The 19,598-nt window shown below is 39.5% G+C and overlaps 1 protein-coding gene and 1 pseudogene across 1 annotated transcript in view; both read right to left on the reverse strand.

The window, feature by feature from the left end:
• LOC131737012 (biliverdin reductase A-like) overlaps nucleotides 1-2,493 on the reverse strand; it is a 35,046-nt pseudogene extending 32,553 nt beyond the window's left edge.
• A 9,721-nt stretch (nucleotides 2,494-12,214) lies between these two features.
• The window catches only part of LOC117400743 (serine/threonine-protein kinase 17A-like), a 35,779-nt gene continuing 28,395 nt past the window's right edge, over nucleotides 12,215-19,598 (reverse strand). Inside the window, exons 4-7 of the mRNA XM_034001060.3 lie at nucleotides 18,955-19,081; nucleotides 17,059-17,107; nucleotides 16,791-16,970; nucleotides 12,215-14,582 (exon numbers count right to left, since the gene is read on the reverse strand). Coding sequence (XP_033856951.3) covers nucleotides 14,273-14,582; nucleotides 16,791-16,970; nucleotides 17,059-17,107; nucleotides 18,955-19,081 — 666 coding nt within the window. The 3' untranslated portion in view covers nucleotides 12,215-14,272. The remainder of the gene's footprint in view (nucleotides 14,583-16,790; nucleotides 16,971-17,058; nucleotides 17,108-18,954; nucleotides 19,082-19,598) is intronic.

Below are 19,598 nucleotides of genomic sequence, written 5' to 3' on the forward strand. Positions count from 1 at the left end.
ATTGATTTATCAAAAATACATTTGGGGGACTTAACTCCTAATTTGAAGTCTGAAGTGAGAAATTTGGGTGTTATTTTTGATTCTACTTTAAGTTTCGAGTCGCATATTAAAATGATTACAAAAGTATGTTTTTATCATCTAAGAAACATTGCCAAAATTAGATCATTTCTGTCTTTATCTGATGCTGAAAAAGTAATCCATGCTTTTATTTCATGTAGACTGGACTACTGTAATGCTCTTTTTTCTGGACTTACTAGCCAAGCTTTATTAAGGCTGCAGCTTGTGCAAAATGCAGCTGCAAGGGTCCTTACCAAAACCAAAAGGAGAGCACATATAACTCCCATACTTGCTTCTCTGCACTGGCTTCCAGTGAAATATCGAATTGATTTTAAAATTCTATTGCTTACATTTAAAGCACTAAATGGAATGGCACCAGATTACCTCTCAGAGTTGTTGTCTCTTTATCAGCCTCGGCGTGCATTGAGGTCGACTAATAGTGGCCTCCTCTGTATTCCGAGGGTGAGGTTCAAGAGGAAAGGAGAGGTTGCTTTTTGTGTTCGTGCTCCACAGCTGTGGAACTCTCTCCCCGACCATGTCAGAGGTTCACCTACAGTAGCTACTTTTAAATCTAGGCTTAAGACCTATTTTTATAATTTAGCTTTTTGATTTTATATATTGTTGTTTTTAGTTGTTTTAAATTGTGTCTTTTCTCTTTTTGCGATATATGATGTGTTTTTTTTAACTGTAACTGTTTAACTTATTCATCAATTTATGCCGTTTTATTAACTTTGATTTTAATCTTTGTGTTCTGTTACCTTCTTTTTTGTTTTTTGTGCAGCGCCTTGAACCTTGTGGTATGAAAGGCGCTCTATAAATAAAGATTATTATTATTAGTATTATTATTATTATTATTATTACTTCATTATTACTTGATACGGCTAGGACTTGTAACCAATAGTCTGGCGACATGGACAAAGCAATAGGGTTGTATAAAATAGAAAGTAGCACATCTATCAATAAAAAAGGCTTGTATCGTGCCTTTAAAAAACGAATATGCCATAAAAAACTAAATGAAAAAAGAAACCTCCATGATGCATGCAGAGTTCATGATGACCTGCCCTTGTATTGCCCAAGGATAATGCTCTCCACATTTATTACCTCTGAACTCTCCTGCTGTGTTTATAATAAACAAAGGCATCCTCTCCCGCATGAATGATGAGGAGTCGCTTTCTAGACAAAACTATTAAAATGAGCAATGATCTCTCCTACAGTACTACTTCAAGTGCCCTCCAGTTTCAGTTTCTTATAAAAAAAATATGTTAAAATCTCCAATAATTAATTTACAATGTGAAAGATAATTAATCACTGTTTGCATTGGTTAACAGCATCAATAAGAAAAGGACCCCTGCCAGTAGCTTTAGGACATTAAGGTCACTAACATTAACAGCCCAAGGCAAAGGTCTTTCTCACATAAGTATATTAATTATCTCAATATTACCCTGTCAGACCATACAGTGTGTACATAGGGTTGTTCTCTCTCAGATTTGTGCACCCCTGCTTTATACCAGCAGAATTATTTTTTTTAATCACTTTATTATTCTATATGGCAGCAGTGTGGAGTAGTGGTTAGGGCTCTGGACTCTTGACCAGAGGGTTGTGGGTTCAATCCCTGGTGGGGGACACTGCTGCTGTACCCTTGAGCAAGGTACTTTATCTAGATTGCTCCAGTAAAAACCCAACTGTATAAATGGGTAATTGTATGTAAAAATAATGTATAAAATAATAATAATGTAATTGTATGTAAAAATAATGTGATATCTTGTAACAATTGTAAGTCGCCCTGGATAAGGGCATCTGCTAAGAAATAAATAATAATAATAGATGTGTTTTCATTTACTACTCTTTCTTAATATTTGTCATGTTATCTGAGCAAGCATGAACAAAGCAGAATTTCAGTATAAAAATTACCAATAGGGGTGCTCTAGGACAGTGCACCATTAATTTATTCCACTCTTTTTAAAGATTTACTGAAGGGACCAACATGTCTTGTCTTCTAATGTTTTAAGAAAAAAACTCACCTGTAAAGTGTAAAGTCCCCTCGAGAATCTCCTTTCCACTCCCTTCCTTCTTCAGCTGCTTATAATCGGCTGTCAGGATCTCAATGTGCTCTTCATGCAGGATCTTTCCTGCATGAAATAAGACGGGCTTGAGCAATGGGACCGTGGTTTTCTGCTCACAGGTGTAGAAGTACCTCTAAAGTTCTTAAACATTAACAACACTCTTCATTTTATTTGAACAGTTTAAAACTTGTAAAATAGCTGCAAGCAATAAAACATTCTAAAAAGCACTCAGAACTCCTGTAAGCAAACTCAAATATATCAAATATATACAAGATGATTTCTGAAACATATGGTGCAAATTCTGACTTACTGAATAGCTGGTTGTTCCTGGGCCAGGAACAGAGGCAATTCTGGCAGTGGCACTGCTGCCCATAGCAACACTGGGAACGGCAATGCTGACAGCTGTACAGGGCACTCCGGCAGCGGAAATGCTGCTTCCTCCAGACGTGCAGCTGGCCTTGCAGCTGGAGGAAGCAGGGCACTCCAGCCAGCAGTGGTCAGCGGTGTGGGGCACTCTGGATGTGGCGACAGCGGCGCTGGGCACTCCAGACATGGATTTGCAGCTGGCTTTCACCGTGCTCCCCTCAGCAGCAAATGTATTTCCTGCTGAGGTTGGCCTTGCTGTTGCCCTGTTGAATCTGGATACAGCGGGGCTTCTCCCTGTGGCACTGGAGACAGCGGGGCTTCTCCCGGTGGAGCTCCAGACAGCGGGGCTTCTCCCGGTCGTGCTGGAGACAGCGGGGCTTCTCCTGGTGGCGCTGGAGACAGCGGGGCTTCTCCCGGTGGTGCTGGAGACAGCGGGGCTTCTCCCAATGGTGCTGGAGACAGCGGGGCTTCTCCCGGTGGCGCTCCAGACCGCGGGGCTTCTCCCGGTGGCGCTGGAGACAGCGGGGCTTCTCCCGGTGGAGCTCCAGACAGCGGGGCTTCTCACGGTGGAGCTCCAGACAGCGGGGCTTCTCCCGGTGGTGCTGGAGACAGCGGGGCTTCTCCCGGTGGAGCTCCAGACAGCGGGGCTTCTCCCGGTGGCGCTCCAGACAGCGGGGCTTCTCCCGGTGGAGCTCCAGACAGCGGGGCTTCTCCCGGTGGTGCTGGAGACAGCGGGGCTTCTCCCGGTGGAGCTCCAGACAGCGGGGCTTCTCCCGGTGGCGCTCCAGACAGCGGGGCTTCTCCCGGTGGAGCTCCAGACAGCGGGGCTTCTCCCGGTGGCGCTCCAGACAGCGGGGCTTCTCCCGGTGGTGCTGGAAACAGCGGGGCTTCTCACGGTGGAGCTCCAGACAGCGGGGCTTCTCCCGGTGGAGCTCCAGACAGCGGGGCTTCTCCCGGTGGTGCTGGAGACAGCGGGGCTTCTCCCGGTGGAGCTCCAGACAGCGGGGCTTCTCCCGGTGGCGCTCCAGACAGCGGGGCTTCTCCCGGTGGAGCTCCAGACAGCGGGGCTTCTCCCGGTGGCGCTCCAGACAGCGGGGCTTCTCCCGGTGGTGCTGGAAACAGTGGGGCTTCTCACGGTGGAGCTCCAGACAGCGGGGCTTCTCCCGGTGGCGCTGGAGACAGCGGGGATTCTCCCGGTGTGCAAGAGCGTGAGAGACTGTTGCTCGAATCTGACGATTTATCTCTGGCTAAAGCCATTCAAATAGGGGCCAAAAGGAGTTTGCTGTTAAATGTGCTGCTAAACTTACTGGAGCTCACTCACTCGCTACTGTTACAAAACCTGCCGTTCAGAAAATTCAGCTTACCTCACTTCAACTGGACACAGACCATTGCCTCCCTGTTCAGCAAGCTCAGCAATGTCCTGCTCACTTTAGACAGCGCTGTGGGAACTGTGGTTCCACCAAACATGAGCCCAGAGCCCCAGACTGCCCAGCACAGGGTCAAACATGCAGAAACTGCAGTAAGCTGACCACTTTCCCAGGTGGTGTCGCTCTGCCCCAGCAGCAGACCCAGCCCAGCCCCCACACCCAACACCAGCCAAAATTCACACTGTGCTCTTCACTGTGCTCTTCACCTCATGGATGTGTGCATTCCCTTGCTCTTTGACACTGTGTCCTTGCTCAGTTTTGACACTTTGTGACAAAGTGGTAGATTGGTAGCAGGTGTATATCAGGTGCAGTGCGGATGCATTAATTCCAAAAACAAACAGACAACAAAGTACGGGTGAAATTATGGTTTTAATGATTATAAATCCAATGGTCTGATGACCAGCCAGAAAACAATAATGAGCTAGCAATACACAGCAATGTGTATTGCACAGTAATGAAAAAGTCCCACAAACAATAAACACAGTATAAAACACACACAATTAGACACACACGATCACAGGTCCAAAGTGAGTGCTCTCAGTGCTTGTGGTGAAGTACAATATTACGTGCTATTGGTGAAAACAAGTGCTGTGGTGATCCGGCTTTGTGCTGGCCCCTGGCGACAGCTCCGGATTTGTGTTTAGCCGTATAATTTAACAAAAAAACACAGACAGTTACTAAACAGAAAATACCAAACAAAACACTCACAAACTCTTTTTTTTTTACTGTGGGAAATCTCCCGGTCCTTCCAGTTCCTTGTATCTCTCAAACCCAAATCCTTGTATCTCTCAAACCCTTTTGTGTAATTATGCATGACCCCTTGGTAAACAATTGCAGCTGACTCTATTGCCTGCAGCTGCTACCTCGTTTACCTTCCAGGTCAATATGTTCCTTTACTGGAGTCTTGTCTTTTTCCAGGCTGACTGACCTCCCGACCCAGGGAATGAACTGTCAGGCCAACCTGTCCAAAGCCTTTCCCTTTCGCTACTTAGTGCCTCACAGGTCGAGAGAGAGATTTACAACCAGAACTCGTTATATTTCCGTCACACACTTATAAGCAGTTTTTCTCTCACCTGCCTCCACCAACCTTAGCAATTACGGACATGTCAGAATTGAAGACCTGCTGCACTACGGCACCAGGTCTCTACCTGCCTTCCCATTTCACGTCAAGCGCAAGAGGGTCAATCTCCTTTGCCTCAACCTCTTTATGGGGCTTGACTTCTCCTTGACTGATAACTGCGGCATGGAGATCCTGCAGGTTGCCTCCCCTTGGCAGCTACAGTGGCCTGTGCTGTTTGACAGTCTAGGCTGCCTCTCCACCTTCATTCATCAGCCCAAGGTGGACCCCATGGTAACCCCAGTCATCCAGCCGCTGCGCCGCATTCCCCTCGCCCTGCGCCCTGAAGCTCATGCTGGATGCGGGATTATTGAGCCAATCAAAGCTTCCCCCTGGATCTCTAACCTGATCTTAGCAAAGAAAAAAAGTCAGGGGGACTCCATGTTTGCGTCAATCTGCGTGCTGTGAACACAGCCATCTCTGACAAATACCTGCTCCCAACAGGAGAGGAGCTTACCACCCACTTCTATGGCTCCAACGTCTTTTGTAAACTGGGCTTACGCCAAGACTACCTTCAGGTTTCCCTCCACCCTAGTAGCAGGGACCTCACTGCTACACCCGCATGCCACAGTAAGCAACAGCTCACTGCCTCCGCCATGGCGTTGGGGGTCATCCTCTCCCAAACTCAGGACGGGGTGGAGAAGCCCTTTGCTTTTGCTTCTCTGGCATTGAGCTCTACCAAACAGAAATACAGAAAGTGGGGGAGCATGAGATACTAGCGTGCATCTGGGCATGTGAATGCTGGCATATGTATCTATATGGCCAGGCGTTTACACTCCGCACTGATCACCAGGCTCTTACAGCCATGATGTCTACCTCAGGCACGGGACACAGACCACTCCAGCTGTACAGGTGGGCGGACTGCCTGCAGCAGTATCATTTTCGGCTTCAGTTCACCTCGGGCCAGGACAACGTGGTGGCATACCTGCTCTCCAGATCAGTCGTTGCTTCTGACCCTGCTAGCCAGCCTATCGATACAGAACAAGACCTGATCCAGTTGCTGCACGCTCCTCTCCAGGATGTGGTCTCCCTCCTTGAGCTCCAGCAGGTGTCCACGGAGGACCCTCTTCTCTGCATCCGAGTGGTTTAACCAGAGCCTTAAGTACAACATTTGAGCGCACCTGGCTCAAGGTTACACATTTCAGACAGCTCTGCTCCAAACCCTACTGCACTACAGAGTGATCTGGCACACCACCACAGGGGTTCCGCCAGCCTGCTGATGACGGGGTGAGAGCTACAACTGCCACTGGACAGGCTGCGTCCACCAATAGCTCGTCCTTCCGCGTCCGGCTGCCAACACCAGCGTCAGCGGTTTCACAAAGCCCACAGTGTGAAGTCTCCTGCCATATGGGTCTCGGACTGGGTCAGAGCTAAACAGCCCCACTGCAGTGACAAGCTACAGTCCTTCTGGTCTCTCCCATGTCGTGTCAGTTGCCAGCTCGGACCAGGCACTTTTCAGCTCCAAGACAGGTCTCGGTGGCATGCTAGCCGGCTGCACAAAGTGCCATCTTCCGGAATCTCAGCCAGTGCCTTTTGGACACCACGGAACCGTGTTTTGGACCTCCAACTCAGGTGCTGTGGTCGGCGGAGGGGGTCCCGAGCTGGTTGTGCCCGCAGCCCACCCTCTACGGGTTCGACAGTTTCCTGGCCATCTGCAGGACTTTGTTACCTCCTTCAACACCTGAACTCTGGGCAGAGGAAAGGGGGGATAATGTGGGGGATAATTGTGGGAGGAAAGGGGGGATAATTGTGTTTTGAGTTGTGAGTGTGTGTAGTGCTCGTGTTGCTGAGCTACGATGCCGTAAGGCAGTGAGTTGCACGTCAGTGAGACGCCATGTTCCTTGAACAATGTGAAAAACTAAACAATAAATGTCCTGTTTAGTTCACCGTACAGAAGTTGTGAAAATCAGTTATTGCATCATAACAGATATAAATTAACCCCATCCCTGCCAAACCTATATTCCCAACACCCACACACTTTTTACATTTAGGGGCTTACGTTTTTTAAAGAATAAATTCATAAAAATGAAAATGGGCAGATCAGACCACAGCAGCATGATTTTGGGAATAGGCACAATCAACATTTTCAATGTATTTTTAAAAAGTGGTCTGTGGATTTTGTCATAGTTGGGTGAACAGATAAAGTATTACTCCTGTAAAAAAAAATGTATTTATTTACGCTGCTGGGGTATTTTGCATGTGTTTATGAAACAGCAGCTACAATACCTTTGTCTTTTATGTTAGTAGGGTTATTCAAAATACAGTTGACTTAATGGCATTACTGTACGTTTGCGCATTTTAACTACATTGATGATTTTATTTAGACAAACAACTGGGATTTTATTGTGCCAGATATAGGTGGTTAAAGGGTTTATGGTGCGATGTGTTCTGTGTGAAATATTTTCGCTATTTTTTTAAAAACATATTAGTGAACAACCCTTTATCTGAAAATAACGAAAATTACTTATTTTGTAACATTTTATTATGCTAAACTCTTAGCCTTTCAAGATACATTTCTTTCTGTAATATTAAGCAAATTAGGTTGAGTTTATTGATTTTGAACTGGAGCATATATGTGCGAGTATGCAATGGTTTTAAAACAGCCACACACACATATACATACATACACCTCTATATACATTATAGCCTTTATAATTAGCCCACCACCATTTTACAACATGTATAATTCTTAGTTTGAAGTTATTATTAACAACTGAACAAATCTGACAGAAAATTAAACTGTAGGGGATGTGCTAAATACATTTCAGTATAAAACTGGAAAAAATGCCCAGAAAAAAAAAATACTATATTAAAACTATAGTTTTTATAGTGAAACTGCAGTAATACTAGAGTAACTATAGTTTAAAAAAAAAAAATTGAATGTAAAAACTACAATAACAACACTATTGTTTTTTTTTTTTATACTGCTGCAATGTTACTACAGAAATTATAGTAAAATTATAGTTCACAGTCAACTACTACACTGAAACTACTGTTATGAATATTTTTACTTTCAAAATTATAGTAAATATTTACTTTCAAAACTTTAATTTACAGATATAAAATATAATAAATTTGTGTTAACTTTTTATACCAAATGAAAAAATAATTCACAACTGATTTGTACTGCAGTTCTTCCTGAGTTTCTGTGTACACAATTAAAAATATCTAAAGACGACCTATTATTAGCAGGGACCATTATTTTAAATATATATATATATATATATATATATATATATATATATATATATATATATATATATATATATATAAATATATATATATATATATATATCGTTTGAGATTTCTGGAATTGGTTTAGAGATATTTCAAGATATCCCGGAAAGCAATTTGAGATATCTCTAAATGACAATTTGGCTTGCCATATACCAAAGCTTTCGTTATTGTTGTTGTTTCGTGTAAGACATATACTCATATTTTAACTCAGTATCCATCTGAGATCAAATGGCACCAAGCAATTTGAGATATTATTTTAGTCAGGCTCATTTTGAGACAATTTGACCACAGTTCAGTGAACAGAGCGCTGATATGCACCACTGTGGTTGTTGTAGCCTAATTATTGTTGAATAAATTAGATTTAAGTTTATTTTTTTGTATGTGTATGTTGTTTGAGGCTAAAACAATATAACAACTCACTGTATCTGGCATAAAATGGATATACAAATTTGTCTCAAAACACTAGAGGCATTGGAATTTTAAATAATAAGCACCCTATTAAAAACAATAATACAAATTAGGCAATAATCCTTTGACACAAAGTCCATTTGACTTACAACAAGTTATATTTAGCAGCGTTATAAAACAGGAAACACTGAGCATGTCTTCGGGAATACTAATCTGGACCTTCAATTATCTCAATCACTGCCACATTTTGGAAGTCTGAACAGCGTAAGTGTTTCATTTTCATGGTCGACAACCATTCCTTTTCCTGTAACGGATTCAATTCTGCAGGCAGTACATGGTCCTGACTGTTACCTTTCTAAATGCTGTCATCAAATTTAGCCGGACAGAATTATCAAATCATGCATTTTCACAGACGACATGTTTCCAAGCATGTGATAATCAATATGATGTTTTCTTCACATTGGCAATCAATGACACTTTTAAATGTTACAGATATTATATTATTGACGATACCTGCCTTGCCATTCTGAAGAAACACTACTGAATTGTCTCTTTGAAACCTGGATGAATACTCATCTGTTGTGTAAATCTGGCCTTTAAAAAGGACTCTTTTGTAAAATTTTCCACAACTCGTACCAGCTACCTCATCTAATGCATCTGATATGTAGAACTCTTTAGAGTGGTTGCAAGAGTAACTGTCTAACCACACCTAGTAGCACTGCATGCATATAGTCTGGCACAAACCCCCTGATGATATCAAATGATGGCAACAACATTAATTTGCTTGCTCCTTTAACACCATGCTTCCCTTTTCTAAAGCAGCTTCAGCATTGTTTTTTCACCAGTTCTATTTTGAAAATGTTCATTCACTGGATATACTCGTACATGCCCATTGTCCTTGGCCACTACAGTTCCTTCATGCTCACAGAACCCACACCCAAACACTCCATTAAACTGATACTTTTACTGCTACTTTCATTTTGTGTTAAACAACATTGTTATCCTCCCAGGAAAACCTATGCTTATATGAACTCTGAATTTCCTCAACTAATGGTTCAAGGTATGTATATGGCCTAGGTTTACATCTTCCGAATCACAGAGTTTGCAATAACATGGATCTTTCTTCATATGTCAATTCATTGATCGTACAAAGCACTAAATTGGTACACCATCGCAATTCACAGACAATGACAAATTATCATTAACCTCAATGAATTCCTGAAAACGCTCATCCCTGTACATTTTTCCATCAGATATATCGCAATACAGACCCTCCTGTCTTATATTCTTGTTTATGAACCTAGATATGTTCAGATTTTCCAGAAGACTTCTCAACACAATCATATCTGATTTTGCTTGATTTCTTTCTTAGAAAACTTTGCTAGGTCAGAACACTATCACTGTGCAAGTACACAGCATTAAACTGACAGACAGACATAACAGAGTGGACAAAACAAGTGCAAAGGTGAGTAAGTATCACAGTCTTAGCCTGACAGAAAAGGGTGTGGGGTTGGCAGATCTAAATACATCAGCAGGGCCCTTTCTGTATTATGAGGTTCAGAGAAGGCAAACACGCTGCCAGGGTTTCTTAATCACTCCGGATCCACTGCACTCCACCAGCCCAAACAGGACGAGATATTAATCCACTGCTTTCTTTAATTCATAAGCCTTTTTATCTAAGAGCCTGCCAGCAATCCATCACTGTAGCAGATACCTGTAGGTTTGTCATAACTAATCACCAGTTTCAGATCAAGTTTATTTTACTGAAACCCTGGATTTGATTCGGTGGCTATTATCACTCAGTGACGCGCCTTAATATATCTGAACAGGAATTCATATTATAATGCTAGGAAGAAACAACCAGGAGCCGTTAATTTATTTTTCATTTAAATACGGGATATGTTTGTAGTATGCTTTTACCATCCTGTTCTCTTTTTCCAGATCAAAATCCCAGTGTCTGGGACTAAATCTGCTGTCTATCTCTATACCTACTCTATCAGAGGCACTATAATGAACAGGTACAGTAGGTGTTGCCAGGTTTGGGCTGAATTAATATTTGTGCAAATCACATAATACCAAATGATTTTCTTTAGAAGTGTGATTTTGCTCTAAAATATGTTTTAATTACAGAGGACTTCAAATTCTATTTTTGCTTTATTACTTTTAATATTATGGATAGATAATTTACTTGCAGTACTGTCACAGAACTGTCATGTTACACTACAAAATAGTTTTCTGATGGCCTTTTAATGGTCAAGAAAATGGTGCTTTTGTATACTTGGTACTTCCAGACTAATCTAAAGCTAATCCTTGTTCCTCACTCTATCACTTTTAATGGAAACAGGTGTAAACTTGTATGTGAATCAGTACAGCTTATCCTATTCTTTAAACAAAGTCTAGACATTTTTGCAGTCCTATAACTTTATTCAAAATGTGCCCATTAAAATTAATAGCAGTGTTTTTCATCCAAATTATTCACTTTAAGCTGGGGTGGTCTGGCACACATCTTGTGGTAGAAGGTGTCTCAGCTGCACACAGGTGTCTCAGCTGTGTAGGCAGACTTGGATTTGGGAAAGGCCTAGCTGTAAACTGTATTTAAGCTGGGTTAGACAGTGCTGCCAGCAATCACATGCACATCTGGCAACCAGCAGCACAGAATGCTGCACACATCTGCTAGCAAGGCAGATCAGCTATCAGAAAGCCTTGTTTGATTGCGCCATATCTTACCAGTTGCAGGTTGACAAAGCACCACTGCGCAGAGTTTGACAAACACAATTGAGATGTAATGTACATCACCAACAGATGTCTTTCTAATTAACATTTGTACAGACAAGGTCAGTTGACACTGACGCTGAGGACATTCTTTAGCTCAGAGTCTGGGGCTATATGGAGACTGTTACACATATGTTTTTACATACTTTTAAATGTATTTTAATTTGGTCAGGGCATTCTTTATTTACATTAAATTATTAAGAGTATTAAAATACAATGTTGGAGGCATCTGTACTCTATGTATAGCATTGTTACATGTGCAAACAGTGAATGTAAGCCCTGGTGATCTACTTTTTTCATGATAATGATATTTGTATAAAATCAGGAGTTAATTGCATTATAGCCAAATGCAATCTGAAACGTCTACAGGATGCCAGGAGTGTATGATACATGTTTGTTGAAGATTGTTGCAAAATCCAGGCAGGTAATGTGTTCACTTACAGAGTGTGACTGACAGACAGGAATGATCAGCTCATAAGAGTCCCCCATTTTTGAATGAGGCCCCAAAAAGCAAAACATTCTGAATTGATTTTCCTTTTACAAGAACTTAAATTCCCCAAACCATCTCATGTATTACAATGTGTTACTTCCAGGTTGGAACTGCAGCTGAATACAAGAGTGCAAATGGCATTCTCCTTTTTTTTTTGTTCACCAGCCGCTGTGAAGAAAATACTATTAAAATAATGTGTGCATCTTTAATATAAGAAAATGTGAGACCTATGAAGTAATGGCAATGATGCACTGGAATAATAAAAAAAACAAGATAATGCAGTCAATTTCTTTATTATATTAAATATACAGCATATCAAATTGCACTAACATTTTAGACACATAAAAAAGCAAATGTACTAACAATTTCTTAAACCTTTTAGGAAAACCAGAAGGGGACAAAATTCAAACCTTATCATACACCATCCTTTAATTCAATAGAGATTCAACATTTCAGGGATATTGCTAATTTCTATTGAAAGTAGAAATACAGCTTTTGTCCTTTGTAAAGAGAAAGCCATGCATATGTGTTACAATATGTCTGATTTTGGAAGTATGTACATACAAATCATTTATCAGTAATTTGTTATGCTAATACAAAGGTACAACAGAGGAACCTAGAATGAGTTGAGTACTTTTTTTTTTTTTTTTTTTAATAACCCACTTATACTGAAGAAAACCAATCATGTAAATTACTAACCAAAAAGCAGGGTCAAGCCATGTCTTGGCAAGGGACACATTTTCAGCTACTGCATATGTGTCCACTGCCTGTTCAGTAGGGTTTTCATTTATCATGTTGGCATAACAGAAGGATATTTCTTCCAGTGCATCTGTACATGATATCAGTTAGTAGGGCTTATATTCTACAGTACTGTGTCTTGATGTGTTGTTTCTGGTCTCACTATTATAATAATGAAAAAATGATGATCTATTTCGTTGTAATTTGATTCCTTGCTTTTGATGAAAAACAACTCCAACATATGGTGGTGACTGTGCTAAAATATATCTGAGAAAAGGGTACATTTCCCCTCATTATGACACAATTAAATGATATCTAAAATAAATACGAATGAACCATACAAGTGGGAAGGGATCATCCAAAAATATGCTGTATATGCCAAGACTGATCTAGGAAGAGATTACTAGACAAGAACCACAGAAGCATTATAATAGATGCGGTGGGTCATTTTTGTAAAGTAATAATTGCAACAGTTCAACTGAATGAACCCACAATGTCTGTCACTTCTCTGGTAGAACTAGATTTGAATGCTGCCTGATTAAAACAGGTAACACTGACATGTTAGCTTTTAAACAGAGTGCATAAATTGGATTAAAAGTTTTCCTTTTACCTTTATTTATTGTCTATCTCCTTCTCCAGTGAACCTTCCCTAATGTTTATTTTGAAGATTTAGGTCATAAATCATTTTCAATTATGACATTTGTATTAAACTGGCTTGCAACCCTGCTGTAAACAAGACAGACTTTATTACATACTTTTTTTTAACAGAATATCAAAAAGAACATACAAAATGTTCTACTACAAAATAGAATACAAAATAATTACCTGTAAAAGGCACAGAAGGAGTTAATTTGGGGGAAATTTCACTGGGAGAATACCATTTTGAGCAATAGAGGCAGCAAATTCAGACTTATAAAATCAACTTTGTAACAACAAATACAGTAGTTATAATAATATTCAAAATATAGTATACTTTGTGATAATCTTACAAAATCCATTAATGTACAAAACAAAGACAAGTTGAAGGAATGTTATATAAATTTAACACCAATAACAAATGATTTGCTAAAACCTTACAGTGTGGGGGCACTCGGGTTTGGAACTTAATATTTATTTACAGTTCCACTATTTCTTTTTTAATCACTACTATTGTAAAATGTCTGGCTAGATCTATGTGCAGCTGTGCCTTGTTTCTTTTCAAAACATTTTGCCTTTACCAAGCATATTTTTATGGCAAATGTGCAAATGTGTAAAAGTGAGTGGGTCCTTTTTCTTGCAATGGCTTTTAGAACTTGAATGATCAAAATACAAAAAGAGTTTGTAATTTTGCTTATAGCTTACATATATTTTTTCTTTAATAAGAAGCCACAGAGTGTGACATCATTACTGGACCATAACTTTTAATTAAAAGCATGACACAAAAACAAATCACAAAACAGAATCGCAGCAAGGTTTGCAGTCTTGTTTTTCTGTCTTAACCATTTAAAACAAATTAGCACAAACATACAGAGACTGGTTTAAAAGTCTCTAATCAAACTTGAGGTAAAAAAAAATTTTTAAGTAAAATAAAATAAAGTGTCCTTGGCTTGAATATAGCTTAGTATATAAACTCTCCCGGAATCTCCTGCAGCGAGCTGAAAGGTTCTTCAAATTTGAACCGTTTAGAGATGGCCTTTTGATCAGAGGTAATGTTTTCCTTTTCTGACTGCCTGCACTGTCCAAGTGTGTATGCTGCCATGACAATGAACTCTTCTTTCACCTGAGTCTGTGCCTCTGGCTCCTCAGGGGAAGAGACTGGACTTGTTTCCTCAGGGCTGCTTTCGCAGGGACTTGCTGCTTCTGAAGCCTCTGCTTGTTCTTGCTGTAACCACTGATGCTGCAGGCAGTCCTCAGCTGTGGCTCTGTCTCTGTTAAAAAAAAGCAATGGTTAATAATATATTATTTCTACATGGTAGCTTCCTTCTTTAAGCAGATTCTAGGAAACAATGTCTGTAATTGACTGAATGTGGACTTTGTAACAGCAAATGAAGTAAGCCTCTTTACGCGTGCTTTGTACACCTGCTGTATTCACTAAGCAGTAAAAAGTAACTTAACATGTGATGAACAATGCATTGAAAAAGTACTGTGTTGCGTCATTTAAATATCAATGATGGAAATGTATGCACATTAAAAATCAAAAATACCACAAGGGAGATATTTGATATGCAAGCCTTTATTCATTAAAGAGTGCTAACATTTTTAGGTCCTCAACATGTGTTAAATACTGTGTTTGAAAACTAGGCGGTGTATACTTTCACAGTATTCAGTAAATAGGGCAGACCACTGGTGGTACTGTATCACAGAAGCAGGGACCATAGAAACATCCTAACTGCCAATCCATCCAATCTTATTTTAGAGATCGCCCTCATAGAAGTACAAGTATAGGAAAATTGACATTAGCCTACAGAACAAGTTTTCCCATGCTGTAAGCCTACTGGATTTAATTACTTAATTATTTTGCAACGTTAATTTTAAAAAATATCGCCTGACAAAAGCAGATAATTGACACTTTGAAACACAATTTATGGATACATGTCATAATACTGTTGTTTTAAACTTCATGTTAACAGTATGGATTTAATCGCTACTGTTCGGAGGGGTTGGGATGAACCTCCTGGGTTTTTTTTTTTTTTTACAGGAGAGCGAGAGGGTCGCACCAAGGAGGAGGTAACACATGGATACAAACAAGAACATAGTTGTCTTTATATGCCTTAAAGTTGCTCTTATTTGAAATCGATCTGTATTTTATGCTTTTATTTGAATATGCTCTTAATCGCTACTGAATTTACAGTATTTTGTAATGAAATATTTAGCAACAACTACAGTAAGTCACTCTGGATAAGGGGCGTCTGCTAAGAAAATAAACTAATAGTTTTTTTTTAATAATGAAGTATACTGGTTTATTGTTCGTTTTTGGTTACTCAAAAGCTGAAAAATGAACAAGGAAAAACAAACTGGTTCCTTGTTTCAAAAGCTGAAAAACGAAAAAGAACCAATTCTTTTTTAAAAAAACAACCAGTTTTTCCCATGTACATCATGCACTAAAAAGTCAGGTTATGATGACTGCACTTATAAGCTACTATAAAAAACTTGCAGAATTCCACAAGAACAGCTTGTGACAGCTTGCAAATGAATAATTTAGCTCGCCTTATTAATGCATATTATTAGATTAGTGAATAGAGTGGTCACGTCTTCCTTTTTGGGCGCAGTATGGGTTTCCCTTGCCACGCAGTATTTCAGATAACTTAATTTCCTGTAGTGGAAATTATCAGGTATCTTTTTTTTGCTTGTTTGAGGGTTTTCACTAACTTTAGTCTTATGCCTTTGGATAACTTAAAGAGTAAGTAGCGGGGTTCTGAAAAATATAGCGTTACACATCCCCATGTTTTGTACATAATTTTTCTTTTCATTGTTAACATCCCGACAACTTTTTACATATAACTTTAAAGTCTGTTTCAAAGCTCTTTTCAAAATGTCCGCTCTAGTGCACTGATAGTGTAAGGATTATTGCCCACATTGTCAAACAGGTAACAAATCAATTATGATGTGGTACGGAACAGAAAAGCCAGAGCACCTGTTAGGTTTTATTATCACTCTTCCGTAAGTGATCTCAAAATCCCGGTGCAATCATTTTGAAAAGAGCTTTGAAACAGACTTTAAAGTTTTAAGTGTAAAAAGTTGTCAGGCTGTTAACAATGAAAATAAAAATTACAGGTATGTTATTTAAACAGTTGTAGCAACATGCAGGGATGTAGAACGCAATATTTTTCGGAAACCCGCTGTTTGCTCTTTAAAGGCCACATGATTTCAGCTGTGTTTAGGGTACATAAGACGTGTACCACATCTAAGTTAATTTTGAAAGCATGGCATAAAGCACATCAAAGGATTATACCCAGGAATAACAATACCACGGTTTGCAAAACAAGTTCTGCCTTACAAAATGTTTATAAATAAAAAATAAAATAAAAAAGACTGCCATGTGATAATTTGGGTAAAAGAAATGTTTAATAAAATTACATCACTAATAAGCTATACAAAGGTAATACAAAGGGTTAAAGTAGAGGTACTTTTCTTACACTGGTTCTTTAATTAGAAGTGCCTTCATGAAGTCAATTGCTGATTTGGATATTCCTTCAAATTCCTCTTCAGAGTAGCTGACATTTATCTTGGAAATATTCAAAAAGGTTTCCTGTTTGTCTTCTCCCAGGAAAGGGGACATCCCTGTAAGCATCACATAGGCCAGCACACCTATACTCCTGAAAAGAAAAACTCAAATTAAATCCTACCTGTAAATTCATGAAAATACAACTAGACTCATCAGGGAACGGTAAATAGGTTCCTTACCACATGTCTGTTGCTGTGCTGATCGGCTCATAATTCAGAATTTCTGGAGCTGTAAACAAAATATTGTGTAAATGTACATTTTTTACAGATAATATTCTAAAAACGTATTCTGATTATCTTTTTAGAATTGATACTGATGCCATTGTATGCTTTACTATACAACAATCGGACACCGGTTCTCCTATTACTCAATAAAGGTAATGATGACATTAATTACTGTGAAACGCTTCACATGATAAAGTGATCTCTTTGCAGTGGACTACAATGATTTTTTCAGACAAATAGACATAAAATCAATAAAACATTTTAGAAAGTTGTGTCTTTCCTTTATGTGACTCCCACCAATCTCTGGCTTTATTGACATGGGAGTTCCATTAATACTATGTAACAAACCACAGCAATGCCATTATCACCAACATCAATCCTTGTTCACGCTTATGGGGCTCTTTTTTCAGAAATTTTAAAATCCCAAGCTTAAAACGTAATTCCACCACAAAAATCCTGGAATGAAATGGACTAGTCCTGTAAATACAGTCACCTCCACCACCGCTTAAGGACTGCCCTCTTCAATTGAAACCACAGGTTTTAAATGGGGTTCAAGTCCGAAGACTGAGATGGCCATTGCAAAATGTTGACTTTGTGGTCAATTATCCACTTGCGGCCAAGTTACAGCCTCCTGGCAGAGGCAACCAGGTTTTTGGCAAAAATGTCCTGGTACTGGGTAGAGTTCATGATGCTGTTGACCTTAACAAGGGTCCCAGGACCAGTGGAAGCAAAACAGCCCCATAACATCAAAGATCCACCACCATATTTTACAGTAGGTATGAGGTTCTTTTCTGCACACAAATCCTTCTTTTGACGCCAAGCCCACCGCTGGTGCGCGTGGTTAAAGAGCTTATTTTCGTCTGATCTGACCATAGCACCCGGTTCCAATCGAAGTGCCAATGCCGTTTAGCAAACTCCAGGCGCTTACGTTTGTTGTTTGCTCTCAATAAAGGCTTTATTCTGGCAACCCTTCCAAATAGCCTATTGGCATGGAGGTGGCGTCTTATTGTAGATTTGGAGGCTTGGTGACCCCAAAATGCAACCAAGTTCTGTAATTCTCCAACTGTGGCCCTTGGATTTCCCTTTGCCTCCCGAACCATCTGCCTCACTGTGCGTGGGGGGCAAGATACACTTGCATCCTCTACCAGGCAAGTTTATCACTGTTCCAGTGGTTTTGAACTTCTTAATTATTGCCCTAATAGTGGTAAGTGGTATATTTAGTTTTTTAGCTATTATTTTGTACCCATTGCCTGATTTATGAAGGTCAACAACCATTTGTCTCTTTTCATTTGTGAGTTCTTTGCCTTTCCCCACGGTGATGGATGACAAATGGATTTCATATGCGTGTTACCTCATTTTTATACCCCAGTGAAACAGGAAGCCATGGAAGGCCACAATACAGTTCCTTAAGACTGAGATGAACTTAAAGAAGTAGAATGTTAATGCAGATTTAATTTTGTTTGATTTTATTTATAAGAATCTTTAGGAGTGCCAATAATTCTTACACCTATCTTTTTGAGAACTTTTTTTATTACTTGTTAATAAAAAACTTTTTCTCTGAGCAATTGTATTAGAATAAAAGAATATGGTTTTCCCATATATTTGAGCATACAATATAGCTCATTACCTGTGTTGTTTATTTTATACAGCCTTTTTTGCTCATCTTTATCAAGGGTGCCAATACTTGGAGGTGACTGTATATGTATTTTATGATTTAAAAAAAATAAAAGTGTTAATCACTAGTTGCCATGCTACCCCTCATTCCAAACTAGACAAGATATATATCACTCATTTTTTTTTTCTCTCACTCAGTTTGTTTCTTTTGGCACAAGTGATATCGTTTTAACTTACCCACATACTCGGGTGTTCCCATGATTTCTCTCAGCTCCTCATTGCTGCTCATTATTCTAGAAAGCCCAAAGTCAACTATTTTGATATCTCCCAAAGGTGACTTGCTGGTTAGCAGAATGTTCTGAGGCTGAAAAAACAAACAGGGTTATGTAATATCATTAAGATAAATTATAAAATACCTATGCCTATCAATTTTTAAAGGAAACCCACCTTTTCTTAAAAAACTGTTTCCATTTTCCTTCTGTTTCTGTGCACATAATGTGCAATCTCACAATCACTTTTAACATTAAATATTGCCTATCGTTTTAGGATATTTAGACCATTTTAAAAATCCCAAATGTTTTTTGCCAACTTATTACTAGATTCACAATAATGATACAAGAAGAAATCCAACCTGAAACAACAGCAATTTAAAAGTAACAGTGCACATCAGTCTTATCTGCATTGCAATTAAAGATATGTCTATGTAAATCCACGAGTTTTGATGGGATTTGCATTTTACCAGAGTATACAAGAGGAGTCACATTGAAAAAGCCATGGTCCACCTGTCCTACACAGACAAGTGGCATGCCAAAAATCCCATGACCTCCTATAAATAAATCTCTAAGTGGATCACTGTCAAAACCAATGAATTAGACTGGAAT

The sequence above is a fragment of the Acipenser ruthenus genome, chromosome 4, assembly GCF_902713425.1.
Source record: "Acipenser ruthenus chromosome 4, fAciRut3.2 maternal haplotype, whole genome shotgun sequence".
NCBI classification, from domain to species: Eukaryota; Metazoa; Chordata; class Actinopteri; order Acipenseriformes; family Acipenseridae; genus Acipenser; species Acipenser ruthenus.